Here is a 27,372-nt window from a genome sequence, read left to right on the forward strand (position 1 = left end):
GAGGAGCCAAAGAGGAAAAGCTGATGCCAGAAATAGGCTGAGCCACATCTATGTGGGAAGCAAGGTATCACAAATGTGAAGTCAACAAGGCAGAACTACTATTTTTTAAGTCAAGTATGCACTGACTGGTCAAGACTAGAAATAGTCTTCCATCCACACAAAAAGCCATCTCAGCAATGGAGGGGAAAAAATAGTGGGGAATTAATTTATTCTTGCATCTTAAAACTGGATACTTTTTTTTTTTTTTTTTCTGAAAACCAGCCACAAGTTTCTGATAGAAGAAGGAATCCAGAACAGCCTCAAATCTGAAACAACCTCATACAGGCTAGAATTACATACGGTTTTCTTTTAACTTTCTAGAGCATGACCACATGTCCCTTCAAATTACAAGAACACCAGGAGACCTTCACAAGGCTGGAGCTAAAGCAAGTGACTTGTCCTATTACATCTGTAATGACACTTGTTCTGGGTCCCAAGCATTTCTAATGAACTCCTAAAGGATGTGGGAAAGAGAAATGGAAGAAAACTGGATTTAAATTGTCACAGGACATCATGAAGAGCTGGGAAGGGCTGGGCAAAGGGTGAAAGGAGACGCAAAGGACCAGGAAGAAGGGAAAAACAGACTGTGCATTTGACTTGGGGAATAAAAAGAAGAGAGAGCTCAAACACACAGTCTGTGGGAGAGAGGAAAACACACAGCTAAGGTAAAGAAACTGCAGGTGACTTGTGCAGAGGCCAGGGAAAGCTAGTAGTAGGCCAAATGACTTCGACTGGAGTAGGAAAACCGTGACACAGCCAAAAGGAATAGGATGTAGAACAGATAAGTGTGAGGAAGACAGAAGAGAGGCAGAAAAGTATAGGAAGAAGAACCTGACAACACAGGACATCATTCTCAAGACAGAGTTGTGGGCTCCTGTCCAGCCTCCTCTATGCTCAACAAGCAACGGTCACTTTCAGACAGTGGGTCAAACCTCTTAGTGCTCGCCCACATGTAGCCTAATAGCAGCTATTTTCTACAAATAACAGCAGTCTCAGTAACTGGCATCAGCTATTCCACCACCTTGAGCAGGACAGCTGTGAGTTAGAGCTACAGCGTCCAGCTCTGCTAAATTACCCAAGCAGCTGAAACAAACAGAAGGCAGAAGTCCTCTGCAAGACCAAGCACTGTCATATCCACAAGGACAAGCTAATGTCCCTTCACTGAGCAGCTTGCACCCTTCTCTCTGCTTTGTGGTGGCACAAGCAGTATCACTTAACTACCTGATAAACCAAACTGAGAGGCTGATCTAAAAACAAACCTAGTTTTTTGGGTTTGGAAGGGTTCAGCTTTTTGTAAAATGGTTTCGTCACTGACTGAGTTCCCCAGTTGAGTTCCTGTGCCAAATCAGACACTTGTATCAACAGAGCACAGAGCAATGTGAAGGAAAGGAGGAGTGGCCAGGGGGAATCAAGGGCTGATTTTTTTTTTTTTGACAGCACTGCTGATCTAAACTCATGTCAAATTGCAGTCTTAATGTTTACATCCTTTATGCCTAGTAACAAGAGACAAAAGAGCTAACACATATGTCACAGTTTACTAACAAGATTGCAGCTTTCTGAAAAAATAACTGAAGATCACTCTACAATACACCATCAAATGGAAAATTTTTTTTTCAGCAATATTAAGCATATCCTTGTGTAACACTACTAAAAAACTATGTTTTACTGAAGGATCAGTTTAGCAGAGCTAAATTCCCTAAACCACACTAACTTTACCTTTGAAGTGGAGTAACATTGGTTCTTAAGAACTTTTTATTTATTTAACATAAATCCAAGAAATATTTGGGAAGCCTGACTAAAATTCAGCATCTACATTGTTGCTCTACTCAGAGTTACTTCTAAAATAGCCTCAAAAATTCAGGTTTCAGTAATCTCATATTACATTTTCTCAGACTAGTAGGTTTTTCTTTCTTGCAATTCCAAGAATTCCACCTGACATTTGAAAAATTAATTCACTTTTTGCTTTTCACATTTTTACAGCATGCTGAGGTGTGTGCTTCACAGTGCAGTAACAGGTTTCTCTGGGTTCAGTTTGCCTGGACAAAGACACCAAAAGTGAATGCCAGGTTAAAAAAAAAAAAAAACAAAAAAGATGAGGCAGTGGGCAATTCTGTCCAGGAGGTTAAACCCATTTTCAACTTTGCCACCAGACAGCAAGAGAGCAAGTTTGAAAACAGCAAGACTGGATCCTTACAGAGTCTTCTTTTTGCAAAAAAACAGGCTTAGCAATCTGTATAAGAGCCTGTATCTGAAGTTCACTGCTCTGAGGTATCTACTTAAATGAGATCTGCCCTTAGTCACCTTAGCCTGAAACACGGAAAAGACTGATCAGATCATTGGAAAAAACAGAAGACATGAATATAAAGGAATCACCTTGTTTTGCTACCAGCAAAGGGAACTAACAAGAGGGAAAACAGTAACACATTCTGTAATCAACTTTTAAGTCTCATTGCTATGAACAAACTAGTTTTTAAGCAGGTTATCATGAAACAACTTGTATTTCTATTGTTTTAATAACAAAATTAAAAACACTTTTGTATTAGTTATAACAATACAAGACATAAAGCATGCTCCCTTAATTAACAGGGCAAGATAATGACCTCATCTACTAAAAGTTTTTGCACTTACCAGTTGCATGTAACAAGCTAGCTTCTAACTTGTGTGGAATTCTTGGAGGAATTTTCATAGATGCACGAATCTGGTAAAAGCTAAAGCAAAAGACAGTGGTTTGCAACGCATGTGGTACATACAGTACATCTCATTTACCATATACAGATATGTACAATGATAAAGGCAGGAATGGAGAGCTGGAAGCAGGAAAAGGGCAAGGAAGTCTACGAAGCTTAAAACTGTCTTATTTTGACTCTTCATCCTGTTGGGTTTTTTCCTTCATCATTGAACAGAGCAGCAGCCAAACACATGAATAAAAGAAGTAAGCCTCAACACAGAGCTAGTCTTTCTGCACCTCACAGTGTTGGGGCAAATATTTATGGACATACACGGTAAACTACACTGGAGACCTGATATGAATGAAAAATCAGGATTGTCAGCTACACTACAACCATCTCAGAACAATCTACCATGTAGCACATCTACACAGGGCTGCTATAGCCAGTTCTGTCACTGAAGGAGCTATTTGTGAAACTGCAACATGCTGCCCCGCCACATCCTGTCCCGTGCCCGGATCCCCAGAAAACACACTGCTTACCAGACACCCTCTACATTGCTTGTGGCTACTAGATATTGAAAAGTGTATGTAAAGGGTCACACTAGGCAAAATATGACAGTACGTGCTGTGTTAAGACATAGTACTGTTGCCTTTATGCTTATCAAAGGCAGGAACCACAAGCTGAAAGCCTAAAACAAACATACAAAAAACCACAACACAAAAGTCTTTTGGGTCTCTGCCCCCATCTTTGAACAGTTTTTAATCATGCTCAGCTCCACGCTGTTTCCAATTTTGATTTTAATCTATGAAATCCCAAATTGTCACCCATACTAATTTTATGGATATCTTTTCATAACACAAGCACCCATAAATACACTTAGATGACATGTTCTATCTACCTCACCCTGTTTCAGATCATTTACTTTGGTTTGAAGGGGTTAGCTTCAGCTCCTCAGTAAGCTGAGGTGACCTACCACACAGCTCCACAAACACTAACATCAATGAAAGGGAGGGAGGAAGAACATTCACAAGGAGTGAGTAGGAAGGCAAAAACGCCCTTTTAGGCAGAAGCATAGTCCTAAATGCCCTTATGAGTATGCAATTTACCCTTTATATTCCACTTCACACACTCACAGTCTTATGGTTCATTTTCATCATCCCCACTATCCAAGTTCAGTCTACTCTAATCTATTGTGTTGTTCTGATTTTGGCTTCTAACACTTCAACTCAAGCTGACCATCCAGGACTTCACTAACAACTGATGCAACTGTGTATTAGCCAAACAATCAACCAATAAAAAAAAAAAAAAAATCTTAATTTAATCCTTCCACACAATTAAAAGGTCAACTTTAGTCTGGTCAAATCCATGTATCAAAGAACGCTTTATAATAGAAGATACTCAATGGACCAGTGAGATGCTAGAGATAAGAGATGACAGCAAAATATCTTTTAAAAATTGAATAAAACTTAACCTATTGCAAACTAATAATTATACACTTTGTTTTTAGAAACCCACAGGTCAAACATGATTCCATAAAAACTTATTAACATTAAGCTTTCACTGTCATCTTCTCCAAGAGTATAAGGAATTGAGGAGATTAAGAGAGCCTTCTCAATCTTAATCCAGGAGGATGCAATCTAGTACACTGATGTACCCCTTTTCTCTGGGTCAGATACGACTTCCATCACTCAGTTACCCATCCCACCTATACTGAGGACACATGATACATTATAATGTATAACAGCCTCAGCAAGGAGATACTTCCTACCAGCCCCAGCTTTATGGTGTCATTTCTGGATCCGCAGCAAACATTTTTCAAGAGCCTGACACCCTATCACTACAGGCTGCATCTTCCCATGATCCAAATGATTACCCTGTCATGGCAGAGTATACTGCTTGTTATTTCAGGTATTAAGAAACAAATGCAAAACCATTGGTATGATTTGTATTAAATATTATGTCTCCGTAGTTCAGAGACATGCCAGATATTTTACTTCATCTCACTCTAACCTACCAAATAGAGTCACTTTATTAGACTTTAAAATATCCAAAATCTGCATCATTCTCAGTTCATATTTAGAACCACGTGACAGCTCTACAGACCATAAATTTAACTAAGGCTTAACAATTTTGCCAAATGTGGAAAGAGAATAAATTAGGACTGTAAGAACGTAAAATGAAAGACAAAGGCAAAATAAAAACTGAGCACCAAACAGATAAAAGGTGCAATGTGATACATCTATTACTTAATGCAGTAAGACTCGTTTGCCCCAAAGATGCTGTTAAGTAACTGTTTACAATCTGGGCCTCATCAATAGAATTGTTCATGCTTAGAATGTAATTTGTGAAACCAAAATGCTGCTAAGAAGTCCTTTGTTTTCCTATTATTTCTTGCTAGCAATTGATCGAAAGCAGACTATTCTACTCCTTATCCAGTAAACTCTTTACCTGCCCAATATATTTTGATTTGGGTTAATGGGGAGATGAAGGTGTATTGTTGGCTTGTTTGAGACAGGTGGCTTTGATTTTCAGCAGATTTATACTTTAAGCAGTTTATAACACAAAACGTTCACCTGTTAATCTGAATAAAATCCTGTAGGAGTTCAGCTCGGGGCAAATATGTAACCATTAATTCAAAATCTTCTGCCTAGATCTTTGAAACAATTATTTAACTGCATCAAGATACTTAAATAAGAAAAACAACCTCCTATTTACAGTATTTACCCAAATTATTCAGTCACTCATCTTTAAAAGCTGTATATATTAAAGATCTATCTGCAAATGAAGAGCTATGATACTGAAACAGGGTAATTTATTTACAAAGGAATTACATTTCTAACACATAATTTAAAGAAATGCTTTCTAAAGTTAAGATACACATTCCTCATTTAACAGCAAATTTTAAAAGAAATGTAAATTAAAAAAAAAAAAAGGCATCAAGCCTTGTCACTGTCTTTCCCCCATGCACTGCCTTCCCCATCTTCCTTCCATCTCTGGTTCAACTCATTAATCAATTTGTGTCACAATGCTTCTCTTTCCACTAAAAAAACCCCTAAACAAAACCAAGTCACTTTCAACTATTTCCCAGCTATACCCTAAACACAGTTTAGTTCTCATATACATAAACCTCATTTATTCTATCGTATCTGCTTGGGCCTCCATGTAACAATTCAGCATCAAGGACTTGTTACTCACCAGTCACAATTAGCCCAAATATCCTTTAAGTATTCCATACATAAGATCTGAACTATCCATTATCTTATGTAACGAGAGAATGAAGGTATGCTGGGTAGCGGAAAATCCCACACAATAACAATGCCACAGAACATGCCACCAACAGTACAGCAAATGTGCCCAAATACATGAAGTAGCTTGGGTCTACCAAGGCTTTCAAATCCCACTTCAGCATCCTCCAAGATATGGTATGTGCAGACCTAATCAGGCAGTCACAGGCTTAGTACTACAGCTTTTCAGAGGGTGTAACAGTTTGGGTCCTCAGTGTGTCTATACTAAAATGTGTTCCTGAAGCCCACAGGAATGGAGAAGACAGTACAAACATTTCAGTGGCACAGCCTGTACTAAAGCAAAGTCAGTAAGATTCATACGTCCAACCTTGGTATGGCACATTTTCTCTGACACACACCTGTAAGTCCCAGACATGTGACAGAGGAATACTAGAACTGACCCTGCACCAGTCTGGTTCCTTCTCAAGTCCTGACTCTGATGGCAACCTGGAAAAATGCCTTACTGATAATGGAGACAGGGGCTGTATGGTCATTTTGAGATTTATGTAGAACTGTTTTCCAGAACAGAAATATTAAAAAAAGAAAACAGGTCAAGCTTTGCAATTAGCATTAAGATTCCAGAAAAGTGCTGCTGTTCTTAAAGCTTAGACTAGTCGTGATTTTTTTGTGAAGATTTTTGAAGAGTAATTTGAAAAAATCTGTGTTATAACCTGTCCCTTAATCTCTCCTTTGAATGCATGAAATGACGAAACCAGCATTTTCAGATTATTAAGGGCTGCAATTTTCAGAGAACAAAGAAGTCAGAAATATTTTCATAATATCAATAAGATATTTTAAAGCTACTCTGCCTGTTTTGAAGAAAAGAATTAACGGTATTGAGAAAGGTGGTAAGAATTGTAAGAACACACATTAATCATCCGTGAAAACAGCAGCATCCATCAGCGTAAGGACCATTTGCCAGCTTTTGCTTCAGTAGCTGAAGCAGGATAGCTGAGTATTTCACTAAACAGAGACTAAACCAACAGAAATATCAAGAACTGTAATTTGCAATATGATGAAAAAATGCACTAAAAAATGAATCAGAAACAAGAACCTGACATGCAGTAGTTGCTACATTATCCTGATAGATTACACTGTGATGTTTAGAATCATCACCTGATAATTCAGCAATTTGGATGCATTTGGATCATCTTTGATGACACAACTATAGTTTGGCATTTTAAAAGCCTAGGCTACAATGGCAGCTAATGAATTAGAATCTTAACATGAGTCACTGCAGTACAGGCAGTGCAGGAAACAGATCTGGAATGAACAGCAGACTGACAGCAGGATGAAGGTCTGACATCCCACAAATTCTGAGTGAGTCTTTAGCATCACTTTGTCAAGACAATGAGCAGGTTGCAACTGCTTGACCCTCATGTTGCTGATGTAGGAGTGATTTGAAGGACAGTCTCCAAAGGGAGACTGAGTAAACTGGGACTTGAAACAGCCTTAAGGATATTTCAGCACTGCAACAGGTTGTCCAGATAAGCTGTGGAATCTCCATCCATGGACGCTTTCCAGACTTGAAGGGACAGAGCTCCAAGCAACGTGGTTTGGATCGAGTGCTGACCCTGCTCTCAGCATGAGGGTGGACTGTATGACATCCTACTATCCCTTTCACCCTGAATCAGTCTATGATTCCAGAGGTTAAAGGAAACCTATACAACAGGGTTCAGCAATTTACAACATGATGAGAGAAAGGCAACATAGCAAGAAGTGTGTATGGTTGAGAGCTGGTACACAAAACAAGTTGGAGACACATCTGTGAACAAAGCATATTGCAGCTCCTGGCTTTCCTAAGTCTAAACTCAGGAACACATTCCTGTGGGTACACAGGCAAGATGCTTCTCAACAGCTTATTTGCTTATTTCTCTGAAAGGCAGCATCTTTCAGTTCCTATTAAATTTCCAATGTCATAGACTTGAGGAAAAAAGAAAGACAATCTGCAACACCACCTCTGAAAATTTGCCAACCTCTCCTTCTCTAAATGCTTCCAGCATTTACCTCTACTTATCCTAGCCATAGACGTGAGGTTGAGGATGAACACCAGATCTCTTGCTCTGGTTGCACTGCTTAAAAGCTTTGTCCTGAAACAGTTCCACATCCATCCCTCAAAAGGTACCTCTGCATTTGCTTTACAATGTGTGAGATAGCCTAAATATTCGAGATGTTTACTGAGACAGCATACACAAGCAAAGCCAAACTCACCAGTGGAGAGCTTATAAATATCCAGGAGATTTCTGCCAATCTAGTCTATGCACTCTTTCTTCAGTAAATAAAGACGGGCACTTGCTGATGTCCATTTATCTCATTTGGTCGTCAATATAATGAGATGCAAATCCATAACCAGACTGTTAAAAGGTTCAAGGATACCTGGAGCTTAGTGTCGTTACTACAGACCTTATAGGAAAAGGTCTTCTGAAAAAGGTAGTTAGAATGACTGCTCTCCTGTAGGCAGAGGAGGCCTCTACTGTCCATCCTGTACGAAGCATTAAATCTTTTCCATCAAGCTGCATTAAAATCTTGAAGATTCAAAATCTCACATGTGCTTTCCCACACAGGAAATTTGACATGTTTCTTTTTTCACTGGGATCATCATTTAGATGGGCATAAGTAAGTTTTTTTCAGTACATTTACCAAAAAACATAATCCGAGCAAGAAGTAGGTTTATCAGTAACCAGAATGTATTTTGCTACCAACAAAAAAGGAAATGTAGGAAGTAATGGTTATTTGACTTTTTAATGCTCTCACACAGAACCACAGGCAGTAATGTGTGCAAATGTAGTCATAAAGGTCAACCATTACTAAAAAAAATAATAATCATGCATTAAAAAAGCATATGTGCTTTTACAGAGATAGCTGCACGAGCATTTACTTGAAAAACCACTTACTTTGCCAGCTAAAGTACATTCCAAGGGAAATGTACGCTTTATAATACAATTCAGCACTGAGGTGAAACTTTTTTGCAGTTCCTCTCACCAGGCAGAAGCGCACACGGCAGAGTACAGCCTTTCCTCTTCCCTGAATCCCAGTGCATTCACTGCACGCTTCAATGCGCTCAGTCACAGTAACAAGAGCAAGCATTGAACATTGTGGACTGCAAGATTCACATGCACATTGGGTCACCTGCAGGGCAGCTTCTGAATTTGTCAGTTCACCACGTGAAGGGACAGCTGTGACCCTGCATACGCCAAACCTCACAAGAGCTCTTGGGATCTACTGAATGCAAGGCCCCCTTGAATGCAAGGCCCCCTTGAAAACACACCCTCTGCTGCAGACCACCACTGAGACTTCTCTCCTTTTTCCGAGGTGAGCAGTGGCTCAGGCAAGCAGGCTTCATTTGGCGCACGGGGAAAGGGAGCTGGGGATGCAGCACTGTTTTGTATATATGGAATGTGGCAATGAAATGAGAAACTGTGAGAAAAATGGACAGAGAAGTGAGTCTCCTGAGGAACAGGCAGCTCTGGAGGCAGTGATGCTGTTATAATGGCTCTGTCAGGCTGACCCTGGCAGAGCTGTGTCTTCTACAGATCACACCTCTTCCCACAGAAGCAAACCTATGCTAACAGAAACTCCTGCTGCGGTGAGAGGTTGAGTCAGCAAAACATTGAAAGAATCTAACAAGAGAAAACGTTCTTTTATTTCTATTCAACATCCCTCTGTCCTACAAGCTAAGCCCCTTGCTACTGCAGAGACCCTACAGTACTAATTCATTCATGGATTTATAAAAATCCATCTCAAAAGCAGTAAAGATATTTAGCATTTCACACAACACAAGCCTGTACCAACAAATGCCAGGACACATGCACTTTTCAAGGCAATCTGAGCATGCTTTTGATGTTTAAAGCATTTCAAATGGTCGTAGAGCACAAAAACTCTATTTTAAACGGTACCACAAACTCAGCAGTATTTTCTGGTAACCTCATAAGTATTCTGCAAAAAGGCAATCCAGGCAAAAGGCGCAGGAACAAGGGGCAAAGAGGAAAATCAGAAAGGGAGTAAAACAAGGCATAAGGGAACAAAAATAAGAGAATACAAAAAGGCACAGAATAAAGTACTAGCAATGAAATGCTGATTTTGAAGTGACAAATGTATAAAAGAGAAGAGAATTGGTTAGACTTGTTCCTTAATTTTCCCCACCAGAAATGCACAGTCATCTATAAACATTTAATCCTACCAAGCCTGTCTGGGGCGCACAGACTACCAAATGGCCACCAAAATAGTTACAGGGCTTCGCTAGAGAGGGACGTATTTAATACAGGTATAGAACACACAAAAAGATTCTTGCAATCACTGTGTAGGAAGTACTTCTAATATGGACCAACAGGAGATTACACTCTGCTATAATTATGGGCTTTATCTCATTTAACAAATTCTAATTCAGATACTTGAGCGGCAGGAAAATTATTGTGCCCGAAATACTTTGTTTAAAATCTTTTATCAATCCCTTCTTCGAAAAATCCAGGTATTTCCCAGCTGGCTAACATATTTATATTAAGATAAATAAAACAAAGGGCAAACTTGCAGGAAATAGATAAAAGGTTCCCATTTATTTGAAAGCAAGTTTCCTTGAAAGGTAATTACTTTTTAAAAGTACCTCACATGTCCTCTGCACACATTACTTCTGACAATTAAAGAGATTATATATATGATATATATATATATAAACAAAGCAGTTATTGGACCAAAAGTTTGATGAGAATTATTTCAGAGACCTCAAATAAGTCACAGCAGCTTGTTATGAAACAGGATTAAGTACGTAAGACAGGAGAGAGGGGAAAGTAAATGCAGCTGGGGATTTTGCTTTATTATTACAAAAGCCTTTTCTCCATGTTCTTACCACAGGCACACTCAAGCAGAATTCCCTAGTGGTTACGAACATTTGTTTTAAAACTTGAAAGGGGAATACTCTCAAATAAGTATTGCTTTTTTTAGAGAGCCATATAAACATACAATACTAGATCAGCTCTTATTTAATTAAATATATCTTATATTGATCTATGTTTATAATTTTAGTTCCTCTTTTATTTCCTATTATTACTGAGGGGAACAAGAAAGAAATCATACTAAATTACCTTGCATCTTTAAATTATGACAGTTTCGTGAAGCTGATCTTCAAGGTTAATGATTTCCCATATTCTCTTATATGACAACTTTTAAACCCTATTCAGCTTGAAAGTATTTTTCATTTGACTTTTTCATTCAGCAAATGATGCATGACAAGTGTTTAACCACTGAATGGCTTGCATGTTTTGGTTTTCTGGGACAAAGGTATGGGACGTTGGGTTTTCCTCGTAACCAGGGTCACAATTTTTCAGTTGCACCCCTTGCAAACAGGCAGCACTTTTTACTCACATACATCATAACACGTTAATTCTGAAATCAAGGTTTAGCAAACACAACAGATGGGAGACCAGAATACAAGTTTGACAACTCATTTTCTGGAATTTACTGGTCTTTCAAATTTTTTACATTTTGCAGCTGTGCAATTCTGTTCCTCTCATCTGTCAGTAATCAAGTACAGAAGCCTTACAATTCACTTTGCAGCTTATTTTAATGAAAGACAATCTCTGTTTTAATAGCAAATACATCATTATTTAACCGGAGATGGAAATTCAGGTACCGCAAGGAAAACTGCTGCAAAAAATCACGACAAAAAAGCCCATGTGAACTGTTGCGTCTTATGTAAGATACATCAAGTAAAGGTCATCGCTCTTATCCCTTACCAACATCTTCATCTTTTCCCCTGTAGAAATCTACATCATTCAAGGAAGACACATTAGCTCCTCTAGTTCAATTTTTTAAACTGAATCACTATAGTTTCAAATATAACATACTGTTCTGAGATGCCATTAGGACACCAAGAAAGAAAAATAGTCATTCAGAATCAGAAGCATCTATCTTTTTTCCTTCAAGCCAGGTTCAGTTTCGTGATTTATGTAAGTCAGCTTATGACAGTGTTGCTACCAGTAGGAGCCATTTGTAGTCCAAAACCCCTTTTACATGTTTTTGCCCCTCTTCAAACAAGTTTTGATGTTTCTGCAACTGTATGGTAAATCAGACCAAAATGCTCATTCACCTGGAAAGGGAAAAAAAGAATCCAGTAGGGGCTATCACGGAAGGCTGGACCTCACAGATAGGGGAAAAAGAGGGACCGTTCCCTTCAGTGATGTGACATGACGTGGGCTTAGGTCAGGTTGAGCTACTGGTGGGACTCCATGCTCAGAAATAATGTGAAACTGTACTGCCACTTCCTGTAAATTATTTTTTTCCTCAACTTCAAGAGTTTCAACTCTAAAAAAGACTGTGAGAAGCAGATCTGCTGTGTACTGTATTTATGCAACCATTACTGACATAATTCTTAAGGAATAATCTCAGAGAATACTACCGGAACAATGTTACAAACAAGCTATGAAAAGTTAGCAGCAGAAGTCAAGATCTGCTTCTCCAAATTCCAAAATTCACATTCTTATTAAGATGATCCTAAAAGCTCCTGAATGTCAGACTAAGGTGAGCATTCAAGACTTGAAAGCAAAAGACTCCCAAACACTCCACTTCTTATCCCTTCATGAAAAGTAAAAAGTTGCTGTTCTTGAATAGACTGTTTATTTTTGCCACATTAGAGCCACTTCCTACAGCAAAAATATCTTCAGTCTCCTAACACCTACCCCATCTAGTACACAGCAGCAAATACACCCTTAGAAGAACAAAGTTAAAAATCCAAACTCACAAGCCTTCTGATGCCAGTTTAAATAAACTAAACAATTACACGGGCACAAACAGACTAAGCAGCCAAACTCCTTTTTCTCCTGCCAGGTTCCACAAGCTGGATACCCCAAACACAGACAGTGCCCACTGAACCTGTTCCACAAGTCTAAAAAATTAAACTAGCAAACAAAACAAAACACATTCTTTTTCTAATGTCAAAGGCTTTTGTTTTGAGAACACTAATGAGCATTGCAGAAAACTTCAGATGGTATCCAAAATAATTTGAAATAAATTGTATGTAGGAATGTGGTCAGGAAAGGTATGAAACAAACTGCTGAAGGCAAGGCATGCAAAAATACTACGGACATGAAAATTGAGAAGGGCAGAACAGTATGATGGGGAAAAGGGAAAAAGTCCACAGAAGAAGCACCAACCATAGTAAAAGATTCAAGCATAGAGATGATCATCAAGGTGACAGCATGATTTACTGTATACGTAAACTGAGAAGCCTCAATCTTGCCATGGGCATCGGTATCTGAATCGTTGTGTTGCCCTTATGAGGCTGACCTCCCACCACTGCTCCCTGGAAGCTGGGATCTGCAAAACCCACTGAAGAATAACCCAGGCTCTCCTTGGGAAGTTGGACACGGGGGGCCTCTGCTGCTCTGGATGTTTTCAAACTTGCCTTTCTACGATCTCCTCCCTCCTCTTTTCAGAGCCGACCTACAGAAAGGGACTTGGCATTCTGGGGGTGATTAGGGCCATTTCCTCAGCGAGTATCAGGGGTGGGTCCCTCTGTCTTCCGCAGTTGTGCAAGTCCTTCTCTTTGTCACTCATACAAGCTGGCATCTGGGAAATCCTACCCTTTCTCATAATAAGGAAATACCAAGAATAATGCCTTGAAAATGAGACTACACTTTTACAACACAAGGACTTTTGCAAGAAATCAAGCTTAAGGAGTTCTGTTTTCCCCTCTTCCTCTGCCCTGTCCTCCCAGGCACTCGCTCTTGCCCCTCTACTGCAATACATTGCCACCTCCCTCAATTACACCAGCGCGATACTTGCAGAGCAATTCTGCAAAATGGAGGATTCAGGAGCTCAGCCAGCACAATCGATACGGCAGTGCACTGCGGTGGCATGAAGCAGCCAGCAGCAAGGAAGGTGGAAACTCTGCAAACTGGCATTGCCAGGCAAGCTCTGTATCTTATGTGAGAGCTTAGGGAAATTTGAATTGACATACCTGACGTCTGTCATAACTCTGTATCCTGAGGGCAGGGATGCCAACTGAGATGAACGTAGAAGTTCAAACAGAGGTTTTATTTCAAAACGTACTAATCTCTGGGATGCTCTCACTCAGCAGATCATACTGACATAATGGCCTCTCCTGTTCAACAGACATCTTCCTGACATGGAGGTTGGAACTTTCACCAAGATTTCTGTCAGGATGTGGTCCAGCATTACAGTTAAACCAACCCAAAAGCTAGTTGGTGACAGAAGTAGGGATCCCATTCCTCCTGTGTATTTTATACTCCTTCTGCACCAGCACTGACAGAATAGCTGATTCTGATGTGGGCCAGGGAGATAAAATGTCAAAACCAGAACCACATTCTGTGTTGTGATTCTTCTGCTGGCCTACCATTTTAAACTGACCAACCATAAGGTACAAAAGCATTACTGCAGGCACGCAGGGAGCACCAGAAGCAGCACCATTCTGTTCAGGCAGCTGCTACTCTCCCTACCTGTAACATCTACACCCTTAGCCCAGTGTTCCTGCCAGCTTAACCCACTCTCTGACTACACTGCTGCCAAAAGCAGTCTGTCTTATGGACCACAGAACCTCATGGCTGCAAGAGCAAACAAAACAGGAGAGGGTCTCAAGGAAAGCGATCATGGCACCAAGCCTGTCAGAGTTCAAGAAGCATCTGGGAGGCGTTCTTAGTCACACGGTTTAGTTTGAAGTAGTCCTGCAAGGAGCAGGGACTTGGACTTGGTCATCCTTATGGGTCCCTTCCAACTTGAGATTCTATGACTCTATCATTCTAAGACCATGTACATCACACCTTTTGACAGAAACATGCAGTTGTACTGGCTCGAGCCAACTACAAATCCATAGATGACAGTGCTGTTTCACAGAAGATTCAGGTTCATGGTGCTAACAGCGGGCCATGCTGGGTGCACTTTCTCACCTTCTCCCTCTACCAAAACCAGTGCTCAGGCAGTTACACAACCATCCATATAAAAAAAACAGGCACAGGTGAAAAAGACGCTTTTTTTTTCCTCCTCCATCTGATCACCTCCAATAGCCTGGAAGTTACTTCTTGCATTAAAAACACATGAAAACACACAGGAGTAGCAGCAGAGGTCTTGATCATTCACTGTACGGTATTTGTCAACTTTTTGGAGAAACAGGACACATTTTTACAGCAATTATAAAAGTTTACAAAGAAATAAATGAAGTTATTTATGGATAAGCACAAACATAATGATCCAGTATGGAGGGTCTCTAAGTCTTTGGAGGTGTCTTGAGCTTCTTTGCTTACTGCCAACATGAGTCAGAATCTGGGAAAGGGAGAACAAGTGGAGGGGCATGAAATAAGGTTAAAAAAACCCCCAAAATCTATGAAGTTACTTTATATGGAGCACAGTAATTGGCAGGAAGTTTAAGGAGTGAAAGAGGAACATGTTTTGGATAGAGCACCTGACTGAAGCGGAGGCAGTAAGTCTGAGCTTGCTGAAGTATGTGATGAGCCAGTAAACTGCTGTTTGTGATTACAGGTACAGGTATACATAAAAGTATGATTAGATGTATGTGCAGCAAAAGAGACACAAAAAGACACCACACCAGGAACTTCTGTCCTATCATGAGGCAGTGAGGACTCTGGAAAACAGAATGAGCATCTCTCTTTCTCCCTCTCTCCCCCTTCCTTCAGATAGCCGCAGATGGCAAACTAACTTAAAGGACCAACATAATCACCTTTCTGCTGTAACTATTACGTGTATTAACCAAGCACACATAAATAGTACAGAACACTTACAAATGATGGACTTTTTCTCTGGTTTTTGCTGCCATCACACAGGGACAGGTCTGAACAGTAAGCCTATGCAGAAGCTACATGCTTCTGCACAAAAGAGGGCTAACTCATGAAAGAGCCTAAAAATTAGCAATTTTAATGACTAAACAGGCATTTCATGCAAAGATAAGATGGCTACTGCTGTCACATGTCATTCCAGAATACTGAACTCAATAAAACTCAGATTTAGAAAGAGAAAGTACATACTCAAGAAACCATTATTCTTTTGTCTTCAACTAACACCTACTCCCATTCTACCTTCACACTACACACAGAAGCTAGCTATATTGTTCTACAGATTAAAAAAAATGGGCCTTCTCCAGAGAAAATCCTTTTATACTCCAATACTGTCTTACACTGTTATTTATTCCCTTGCTAAACTAAACTCACTGATAATGTTTCTGCTGACAGTCTTCATGGCAAGACATGCTGACACACAACCTTTACTTTGCAATGTGAAATGGTACCTGGTCTTACATACACAGGACGCATCTTTCTTTGATCGCCTAAAGAAAGAAGGAATTACATAGACTGCTCCAAACACAGTCCTCAAAGGAGGACAAATGACATAAGCCGTATCACAATTACATATAACCTTGCTGTCACACAAAATAGCTGCAATGTGATAGCACAGTGCTGTCAGCTCCAGGAAGACATTAAGATGGCATTAAGTACACAGCTGAGCTCTTTATTTTTTTGTTCTTAATAATGGAATTTTGCCAAATTCATTGCCTGGAGGATATGTGATGCCATTGAACAGCTTTAATTCTAAGTTGACAAAATATTTTCAATTGCAAAATCACAATTTCAATTGCAAAAGTTATGATGTTTAAATTTTTCAAAAGTACTACATGGGTCTAAGAGCTAAAATCTGAACAAAATTCAGGCAATTTGAAGTTTGTACCCAATATCTGAGAAGTCTACAATGTGCGATGAGTACCCATCAACACCTGACCAAATTTATGGTTATTTTTTGAACCAGTATGCAGAGGATGCAGGAAAAAACCCAACACACCTGTGGCGGGTTGACCCTGGCTGGATGCCAGGTTCCCACCAAAGCCATTCTGTCACTCCCCCTTCTCAGCTGGACAGCGGAGAGAAAATATAATGAAAGGCTCATAGGTCAAGATAAGGGCAGGGAGATCAGTCACCAATTACCGTCATGGGCAAAATAGACTCGACTTGGAGGAATTAATTTAATTTATTACAAATCAAATCAGAGAAAGGTAGTGAGAAATAAAACCAAATCTTAAAGACACCTTCCTCCCATCCCTTCCTTCTTCCTGTGCTTAACTGCTCCCAATTTTTCTACCTCCTCCCCCTGAGCAGCACAGGGGGACAGGGAATGGGGGTTGGGGTCAGTTCATCACACATTGTCTCTGCCACTCCTTCCTCCTCAGGGGGAGGGCCCCCCACACTCTTCCCCTGCTCCAACGTGGGTTCCCTCCCACGGCAGACAGTCCTCCATGACTTTCTCCAACATGAGTCCTTCCCAACGGGCTACAGTCCTTCATGCACTGCTCCAGCGTGGTCCCTCCCACGGGGTGCAGTCCTTCAGGAACAGACTGCTCCAGCTTGGGTCCTCCCATTGGTCACAAACCCTGCCAGCAAACCTGCTCCAGCACAGACTCCTCTGTCTCCATGGTCCACAACTCCTGTCAGGAGCCTGCTCCAGCACGGGCTTCCCACAGGGTCACGGCTTCCTTCAGGCATCCACCTGCCCCCAATGTGGCGTCCTCCAAGGGCTGCAGGTGGATATCTGCTCCACCATTAACCTCCATGGGCTGCAGGGGGACGGCCTGCCTCATCATGGGCTTCACCAGGGGCTGCAGGGGAATCGCTGCTCCAGCACCTGGCGCACCTCCTCCCCCTCCTTCTTCACTGCCCTTGGTGTCTGCAGAGCTGTTTCTCTCACATACTCTCACTCCTCTCTCTCGCTGCAATTGCAGTTGTGCAGCAACTTTTTCCCTTTCTCACATATGTTGTCCCAGAGGCGCTGCCACCGTCACTGATGGGCTCAGCCTTGGCCAGCGGTGGGTCTGTCTTGGAGCCGGCTGGCATTGCTTCTATGGGACACGGGGGAATCTTCTAGCAGCTTCTCACAGAAGCCACCTCTGTAGCTCCACTACTACCAAAACCTTGCCATGCAAACCAAATACAACACCTAGGCTTTTATAAAACACACCTCCAGGACAACTACAATTACGAACTGATAGCTACACCTCTATCAACAATGACTGAAGAAGTATTCACCTGAATCATCATCTTTACACATCAGAATACATAGCTAAAACAGGTAGCTTCAGGATCTGACTTAGTTTCTTAAGTTGGAGGCTCGTTTAGGAATTAATACAGGAGGAGGGGATTCTTTAGGCTTCAGAGTAGAAGCCCAATGTACAGTGGCTCTAGGTTACCCCTAGATAAGCTTCCCTGTGTGGCTAGAAGTCTCCTAATACAAGCATTGTACTCAGATACTTGAAGCATTACAATCTCCTCAGGTCTTCAGTTCCACTCACATAGCTAAGGCAGAATATACTTCAAAAGCCTTAATTTCTCAGCTAACTCAAAGGAAACAGTGCTCCATTTTCCACTTACTTTTCCAACTCCTATTCTCAACAAATACAAGGCTTTTTATTTTAAAAGACAAGGTTCTGAAGTACCATCATATGGTACTTCAAACTGTTATTGCTCTTTGGGACTAGACCATGTCATTGGTCTGTCCGACATCCTGCATCAGAAGGCCTAATGGGATACTGCATGATACAAACTTTTAATCTTCTGAAGTAATACCAACTTAAAATAGGACGTTCCCACCGCTCATTCCCAGTCCTACCCATCCTTGCCTCAGAGCAAGTTGGACCTGTGTGTGCATCCACTGCTGAACTAGAATCAGAAACTTTTTTATTTTAAAAAATAAAACTAAAACCCAAAGAAAAGTATTTCGTTATTTTTCCTACACAGATTATTCACTTGAGTTTACAGCCCAGCCCTCCAAATCTTAAACCCGTATTACTGCTATTTGTAGTACTGTAAAACCATAAGCTGAAGAACAGGGTTCATCTTGCAACTGTTAGACAAATTTGACAGCTTTCTTCTCCCTTTGTAAAGACTATATAACACTAAGTAAAGATCACAGTACAATACTTCAGAAGATAAGCTACATGTCAGAAGGCAATTCACAACACTTATTTCCATAAAACCACGTCATACAGAAACGTAGTTTGAAAGTATGACGGAGCTGTACGCACTAAAAAGAAAACCAAACAGGTGAGCACGGATGTTCCTTGTCCATTAAGAGTTTGTTATTTGGTCATATGCTAACAATACAAAATGTTAGCAGAGACGACTTCTTTATTGAAGGACAAAACCTTTTCATTCCTGATGTAGCCAGAAGAAAGAAAAGTGGTCCTACTAAAAGTGTACTCTTCAAATTTTAATTTCCTGTTAACAAATTATAAAACTAATGTAAACAACTCACTGGATCCAGAAAAAAATACAACTGTTCATATACTGCATTATTTCTCATGAAATTAGTGTATAATCATAGTAAGATCCATACAAATTCATACTCTGATTCAGTGTATTTTCTTTTACGCTACATTACACAATCACACACAGAAGCATGTATCTGAACAGCAATGTCAATGCTGTTCAGACACATCAGTAAGTATCTGCACATGGAAAAAACGTTGATCTATGGAAGAGAAGAATACCATAATGCCAAATTTCCAGCAGTTTCTGAAGCTTAAATCCCTTTCACTTTCAACAGGACTTAGGTTCACAAGCAACTTAGTGCTACTGAAATCTTACTAATAACCTAATTTCAGACATGATACATCTCCAAAAATGTTTTATGTCAGAATCCTCTAAAGTCTCTTCTGTGGAAGGTATTTAATATTCTTCTTCCATCTGTTAACCTGTATTTATAAAGCAAAAACACTTCAAAAAGTGTGGCAGACTTGCATTACTAATGTAAACTCTTGATGTGCTTTTGCAAGAGTCTTTTAACCCAAAACAAAGTCAAGTAACAGATAACTAGACACACTGAACATAAACATAAACCTGCAGCTATAAAAAAGAGCCACTGTCAATACTTCATTTCACTTGCAGCATTCATAGTCCACTTGGGTTAACAAAAAATTTACACTTAGCTGAAATAACCATTACCAAGTTCTGTTTATGAAATCCACAATGAAACAGCAGATATTCTACTTCACAAAGAAAACTGCTACAAAAAAAAGGACAAAGCACATACATAGAGATATTACTATTTAAAAGTCTAAATCCAGCTTTGGCCAGTTGTGTGTGCATGCATATTACTCACAAAATAAAAAAACTATTAGCAGCAAATTAAGAATTTACTTTGGGATTTTAAGAATGCACAGAGATAGGGAAAACGTAGACTAAAGCTATTTTCAAAGCAGATCTTGCAGCAATGTGTGTGACACACACAAAACATCTATGTATATGCGGAGGGTAAGCATCCACAGTAGAAAAATGAGTAAGAGACAACTTGCTTTTACACTAACAACGTCTTTAAGGAACAGCATTGTAAATAACATTCATAATCATCAGGAGGCAGTGGCAGGAGGTAGAGCAGAAAGCGTTATAAGTAAACTTCCCAAACGGCTGTTACAAACAGCGCTAAAATTGCCACTGGTGGCTCCCAACCTCCTACCCGCAGAAACTTTGAAACTTCTTGGGAAAAGATAAGTCAAAATCACATTACCATCATATATTCTAACTGTCCATCTAGAGCTGATAACATCGCCACTAGAAAAAACAAGCATGCAGTGCTCTAAATGCATATGAAAATGTTTCAAGAGAATATTGTCATCTGTTCTACATCCAAAACTGATTTTCATTTCAGTTCCCTGGAACAAGCTTGTTGACAAAGTATTAAAAGTTTATTGTTAATGATTATTGTAATTAGGCAGAATAGGCCTTTCAGTAATAAGCCTAATAAATTAACTAGCTGTCTGTAGGCAAGCAGAGAAGAGTCCTTATGCTAAAGGACTTATAGAAATAAGAGACAGCATGTGAATGGAAATATAGATAGGGAAGCACAGTGACACAGACACATTATTTGTCAGCGTGGCAAAAAATGATTTCAGGAAACAGCTTTTGTCCAAAGATATTGGCCAAACAACAACCAAAAAAAATCCAACCACAAACTTTTCCCTATCTCCAGCACAGAAACTAATACTAAACTGATCATACACGTCAAGAAATCCCAGACTCTGGTCAGTAACTCTCATGACAGAGAAACCCAGTATCTCTAATAGTTCTCAAGTGTATGAGACAATATTTTTACATAAATATAAATGTATTGAGCATCTATTTTGCAGATTTTTCAAAGAGGAAAATCAATGGAAAGACAAGTATCCTGGTTTGAAAACTGAGTAAGTGGGAAACACAGCCTGACAGCACTGCTAAGCTGCTGGTAGGAGTCAGGTAGCATAAGCCAGGAAGGACGGAGCCCTTGCTTTTCCAAACTATGCTTGCTGCTAGTGTCTTGCTATTACAGCTCCTCAGTATGAAATTAGCCTTCTTCCGCACAACATCCTGCTGGCTCATGTTTAACCCACTGTCCAACAGGATCCCCAGGTGCTTTGTTTGCAAAGGTGCTTTCTAGCCAGCTGGCCCCCAGCCTGAACCAACATACGGGGTTATTCAACCACATCTGGAGGACTTTGCATTTGCCCTTAACTTGATGAGATTCCTATCAGACCATTTCTCCAGTTTGGCTACATCCCTCCAAAGAGCAGCTCTGTTCTCCAGGATACCTAACCATTCCCTGCAAGCTGTTATGATTAAAAAGCTTGCTGAGAAGGCACTCTGAGAAGGCACTCTGTCTAGGTTGTTGATCAAAACACTAAACTGCTGACCCAGTATCAATCCATGAGGGGTGCCATTAGTCATCAGCTGCAAGCTGGACTTTGCACCACTGACAGCAACTCTTTGAGCCCAATCATCCAACCAGTGTTCCCCTCAACTCGCTCTCCACTTCCGCAGTCCACATCTCACCCAGGCTATGTTAGGTTTCCCTTTGTATTTATAAAAGGTCAGCACTACAGAGCCCAAATCTAACTGGAGCTTTTATGAGCTAAGGTGGCAAAATAACCTGAAGCCTCACTGTCTCAGACCATCATTCTCACAGGTCCCAAACAATTACACTTCTTTTATTCATTTTCTCACACAATAGTCACATATCAACCACCGTTTGGGCAAAAATTCCCATCATCACACCCCGCTAGTTCAGGAAGAAAAATTATGTGAAGCCTTATTTAAATGTAACAACAGATTAAAATAAACCAACAGAGCTACCTGGAGCAAGTTGGGTTTTAAGCAAGCGGCACAGACTTATAAAGAAAATATAATGAAATAGCTGTATCAGATAAGGATACTACTTAACTATTATTTAACCATACTACATCTGTGACTTACAGCTACAGCATGACTTTCAGAAGCAGCTAACCACCAGAATCACCACAGACATAAGAACAAACTTTCTTGAGCTAGATGAGAAGCAGGGCGGCATGCATACAGATAACTCATGTATTAGAATGCTCTGTGTATTTCTCCTCCACTTAGAGTAATAACAGTTATCTAAAAGTAAGGAAAATAAAGAGTCTGCTTTAAAGGGTCAGTTAGGAGAATAACATGGTCATAATAGCAAGTCCGTTAGAGGACCCTCCAGGTAAATTCAGTCCTGAGTGAAATACTATATTGGCTGAGTCTGCACTGCTGATTGGTTTAGATCAGCAGAGTGGTTTTGAGTCACTTTCCCCAATGATCCCAGTTTGCTGCATGCTTCTTTAGTTCACCGAGAGCTTTCCACATATATAACCTAGGTGTCTCCTGGAGAAAGCTAAACCACAGGCTCTGATCTACATGTCACAAAATGCACTTCAGCCCCCAGGGGGACAAAAAAGGTCTGAACCAATTACAAGTATGAACAACTTCTAAATATACTCAAGATGCAAAACATCTGGTCCAGAAGACAAGATTAGATCTAGTCTGAAGTAACCCTGGAACTACATAGATACAGGGATGTCAACAGTGCTTCTAGCAGTTACTTCCTAAAGTACCAAATTAATTGTTAAGTGTAAACACAGACATAAATGCTTCTGGCAATATTGTCACTACAGATACGTATCCAAGAAAAAGTGGTACAGTTGGATGAGATAGTTGGCAGATTTCTTCAAACAGTTGTAAAACCAGGAAGAGATAATAATGGTTTTAACTGGATATTGGCATATGTGGACTCTACAGAAAGGGGAAAAGGGGTAGGGAATGTGCCACAAATTCAAAAGACCAAACCGATTCAGTTCAAGTTTAATAAAGAGACAAAAGACTGACATCTAAAAATAGATCAGGATGAACACTTGAGTTCAAAGAGTCATAAAGTCATTCAAAGCATAAGACAATGCTGTTAATAAAAACAACTGAAAACTGACCAGAAGGAAATCTAGGCTGGAAATTATGACATCTCCAATAATCAAAAGAGTGAGAATCTGGACTCAGTCTCCAAGCAAACAGTTCGGATAAAAATATGCTAGGTTTTAAGAAGGAGCTTGATTAGCTTGATGTGATTACTTGCAATAGCCAACATTTTATTATACGTAATTCAGAAGGTCACTATGCTTCTAACGCCATGAGACAGGCATGCTAAGCTGGGTAGGCTTGAATGCACACAATCCCAAACAAACCCAGAATACAATCAATTCTATACCTGACTTTTGGTGAGAGAAACCATGCTAAATACAGCAGTAGCTCAAAAACAGGAGGTTAACAATGAAACTAAGGATCTCCTTTTCTGCTAATTCAATCCATCACCCAAGAGCTCCTCTGGCACTGTAAATATTACATCCTGTCTCCAATAAATACAAAGACAGTTCCCTAGAAAAAATACTAGAACTTACCCAAACTGACAGAAATTATTACAATAGTCACATTACTCAGTCTTTCGAATTACTCTGGAAGCTTCTGCTCCTTCCCGACACTGCTTTTGAAGGGAACGTGCCCAGAGTTAAAGTTTCAGCTTGAAACCAGAGAGGTGGTATCTACTCATGTCACTTTTCTCATTATGTCAGCATTCCACCTCTCTGAACTTGCCCTGTGAATTTACTGCTTTTTAAAAGGTAAGCTAAAAACAAACATGCCAAGTAGAGCACTGGTAATTATACTGCTGTGCTTTGCTTCTCAACTACCTTTCTGAGGAATCATTTGAATTGTAAGGTTAAGACAACCAAAAGACTTTCTTCTTTTCAGGCTCTTCTCTATTAGAGTTAACATGCCACCATATTCTACCCTCTCCTTCGCCACCAATTTCAGAGATTAAAAAAGGCTACAGTTCAACAGACTGTGCTTTTTTGTTGAAGTAATTAAGAGTATTCTCAGTGTTTTCCCAGACCTCTTAAGCCTTCCTTAATTCTCCTCTTCCAATGAAGAGTGAAATTACAATTTTCCCTAAAAAGGGGACATAGACAGTTTGTTGCATATACTTTGACTGCAAATGGTAGCAAGCATAATGGGTAATCACCTCTGTCAGTAACAGCTTCAGGTCAAATTTAAAGAAAAGCTATCTTTAATAAAATATAGATGAAAACTAACAGTAACATGGCAAAGAGAGAGGCTAGGTAGCCAAGATATGTTTTATTACAGTATTTTATGACTCTTTCTCCTCAGCTCCTCCCCAATCCTATCTTTTTTTTTTTATCACTGTTACCCAAAATATGCACCTCAGAGGGTTAATACAAGGTGGAAGAATTATATGCATCCCAAAGCAATGAAATTTTCCTGTTACTTTACCTCCATCAACTCATGCTGTCAAAAAAAGCCCCAAAAACCCAACCAAACAAAAAACTTCCCACCCCACCAAAACCAATAACCCCTGCCATCTGCCTTGAATTATGAAAAGGTTAAAAACAAGAATGTGTTTCTTACTACTAAAATGTTTCTAAGGAAAGTTATTCTACAATGTTTTGGAAAAAGGAGCTATCATAAATCAACACTGATATGTACTATTCCCTGTCTGTACACACGGACACAGCCTCCACCAGATTTATCTAAAACAAACATCATAAGAACTACAACACTGCCATGCATTTTTACTGTAGCCTGTTAGAGACTGACAGCAGGGCAATGTACCACAACACTAGGTGACCAATAAACTTTAATACTCGAAAATAAGCTACAAAGGATTAATTCCTATGCAGCCATAGGAAAGAATAGAATAGGATATAGAATTATTCAGGTTGGAAAAGACCTTTAAGATCATCGAGTCCAACCATCAACCCTGCTCTACCAAGTACACCCCTAAACCATATCTCCAAGCACAACATCGAAATGACCTTTAAACACATTAAGGGAAGGTGACTCAAACACCTCCCTGGGCAGCCTATTCCAATGCCTGACAACCCTTTCAGTGAAAAAAAATTTCCCAATGTCTAGTCTATACCTACCCTGGTGCAGCTCGAGTCCGTTCCCTCTTGTTCTATCACTAATTACCTGTGAGAAGAGACCAGCACCTACTTCTCTACAGTGTCCTCTCAAGTCGTTGTAGAGAGCAATAAGGTCTCCCCTCAGCCTCCTTTTCTTAAGACTAAATAGCCTCAGTTCCCTCAGATGCCCTTCATAAGACTTACTCTCTAGGCCTTTCACCAGCTTTGTTGCCCCTCTCTGCACTCTCTCCAGCACCTCAATGTCCTTCTTGTATTGAGGTGCCCAAAACTGAACACAGTACTTGAGGGGTGGCCTGACCAATGTCGAGTAGAAGGGGATGATCACCTCCCTATTCCTGCTGGCCACACTATTCCTAAAACAAGCCAGGACGCCGTTGGCTTTTTTGTCCACCTGGGCACACTGCTGGCTCATATTCAGACGCCTGTCAATCAGCACCCCCAGGTCCTCTACAGCCTGGCAGCTTTCCAGCCACTCGTCCTCCAAGCCTGTAGTGCTGCATGGGGTTGCTGTGGCCCAAGTGCAGGACCTGGCACTTGGCTTTGTTGAAGCTCATACAGTTGGCCTTGGCCCATTGATCCAGCCTGCCCAAGTCCCTCTTGTAGAGCCTCCCTATCTACAAGCAGATCAACACTCCCACTTAACTTGGTGTCGTCTGCAAACTTACTAAGGTGCATTTTATCCCTTCATCAAGATCACTGATGAGTATGTTAAACAGAAGTGGCCCTAGTACTGACCCCTGTGGAACACCACTTGTGACCAGTCACCAGCTGGATTTCACTCCACTGATCACCACTCTCTGGGCCCGGCCGCCCAGCCAGTGTTTTACCCAGCAGAGCGTGTGCTCAGCCAAGCCATGAGCAGCCAGTTTCTTTACTAGATTTCCATGGGAAACAGTGTCGAAGGCTTTACAGAGATCGAGGTAAACAACATCCACAGCCTTTCCCTCATCCATCAGGCAGGTCATCTTGTCACAGAAGGAGATCAGGTTCATTAAGCAGGACCTGCCTTTCATAAACCCAAAAATAAAATCCCATAAATCCAAAGGAGGACCTTAGAAAGTAATCTGGGTACAATCATATAAAAATCAAATGAAAGGAATGTGAAAAAGGCTTCTACAAAGACCAGGTGGAATAGAGGAGGTCAGAAGAGTCTAATGAGGCAGTATGGAGTCTTCTATAACTGTGGAGGCACAGCACAGTGTGAGAAGCAGAGAAGCCAGTGAAGTTCTCCACTGCCAAACTGATAAATGAATAAGTTAACTAGGGCAGCAACATTTTTAAAAGATTCAAGAGAAATACCTATCATATTTCAAACAAGACATTAAGATATGAAAGGGTAAAGGCCTGGATAAGAATATAATCTACCCTCCAAATCTACAGAGCTTCCCTATTCTCCAATTAGTCAAAAGACATTTCATTACAACTTAATTCTTAGGCCAAATTATTTCAGTACTTAATTTTAATTCCAAGAAAGTATATGCCTTTCCAATAGGGAATAAAAATTTTTCAAATCACTATAAAAACAGTCAATAATATGTGAAGCAAGGCTACATGACAGTACCCATTAAGGTCTTTCCAATATGAGCCATCAACCACAGTAAATTTTGAAAGAACGCACTACCTACCCTCTTTGAAACAAATCCACATTGAAGAATTTGTGGAGCTCCACGGAGAATTCTACCATAGCCTGAACTTCACTCATGTTTATGAGGATGAAGAAGTCAAAACTTGCCAGCACCTTAGTTACTGAAAACAAAGAGAAAACAAACTTTTTAGAACAGAAGCTGGGGATAATGCCTATCTGGTCCTTAAAAAGGACAACGCTAAACACAATTTTGCACAGCTTCCCTAAATATATAGGCCCTGGGGTAAACAAGTATATAGGATGTACCAAATCCTGCCCACAATAACTTGTTGTGAAGGAATCAAATGTTATCAGAGAAGTATCACAACACAGCATCAGCATAAGACAATCCTGGCACTTATTGATACCTACACACTGCAGCTCTGCTCTGGTACTTGGCTGGAGGGAAAAAATACTGCTGACAAGGAGAAAAAGAGCATGGTCTGCTTCCAGCCTTTGTTGGAGCAAAATGACTGTCCAGGCAGCAGTGCCTCAACTCTGACATGA

At 40.3% G+C, this 27,372-nt stretch overlaps 1 protein-coding gene across 7 annotated transcripts in view; it reads right to left on the reverse strand.

Annotated features, from left to right (window-relative positions):
- The window catches only part of FAM135A (family with sequence similarity 135 member A), a 77,312-nt gene extending 50,369 nt beyond the window's left edge, over window positions 1-26,943 (reverse strand). For 6 of the 7 annotated variants that reach the window (XM_086461485.1, XM_086461490.1, XM_086461487.1 and 3 more), the window contains exons 1-2: window positions 26,867-26,943; window positions 2,668-2,747 (exon numbers count right to left, since the gene is read on the reverse strand). In XM_086461485.1, the coding sequence (XP_086317611.1) occupies window positions 2,668-2,747; window positions 26,867-26,943 (157 nt within the window). The remainder of the gene's footprint in view (window positions 1-2,667; window positions 2,748-26,866) is intronic. The other variant, XM_086461488.1, reaches the window with a different exon arrangement.
- Window positions 26,944-27,372: the final 429 nt, after the last annotated feature.

The sequence above is a fragment of the Leptosomus discolor genome, chromosome 2 (genome assembly GCF_034619465.1).
Source record: "Leptosomus discolor isolate bLepDis1 chromosome 2, bLepDis1.hap2, whole genome shotgun sequence".
Taxonomy (NCBI): Eukaryota; Metazoa; Chordata; class Aves; order Leptosomiformes; family Leptosomidae; genus Leptosomus; species Leptosomus discolor.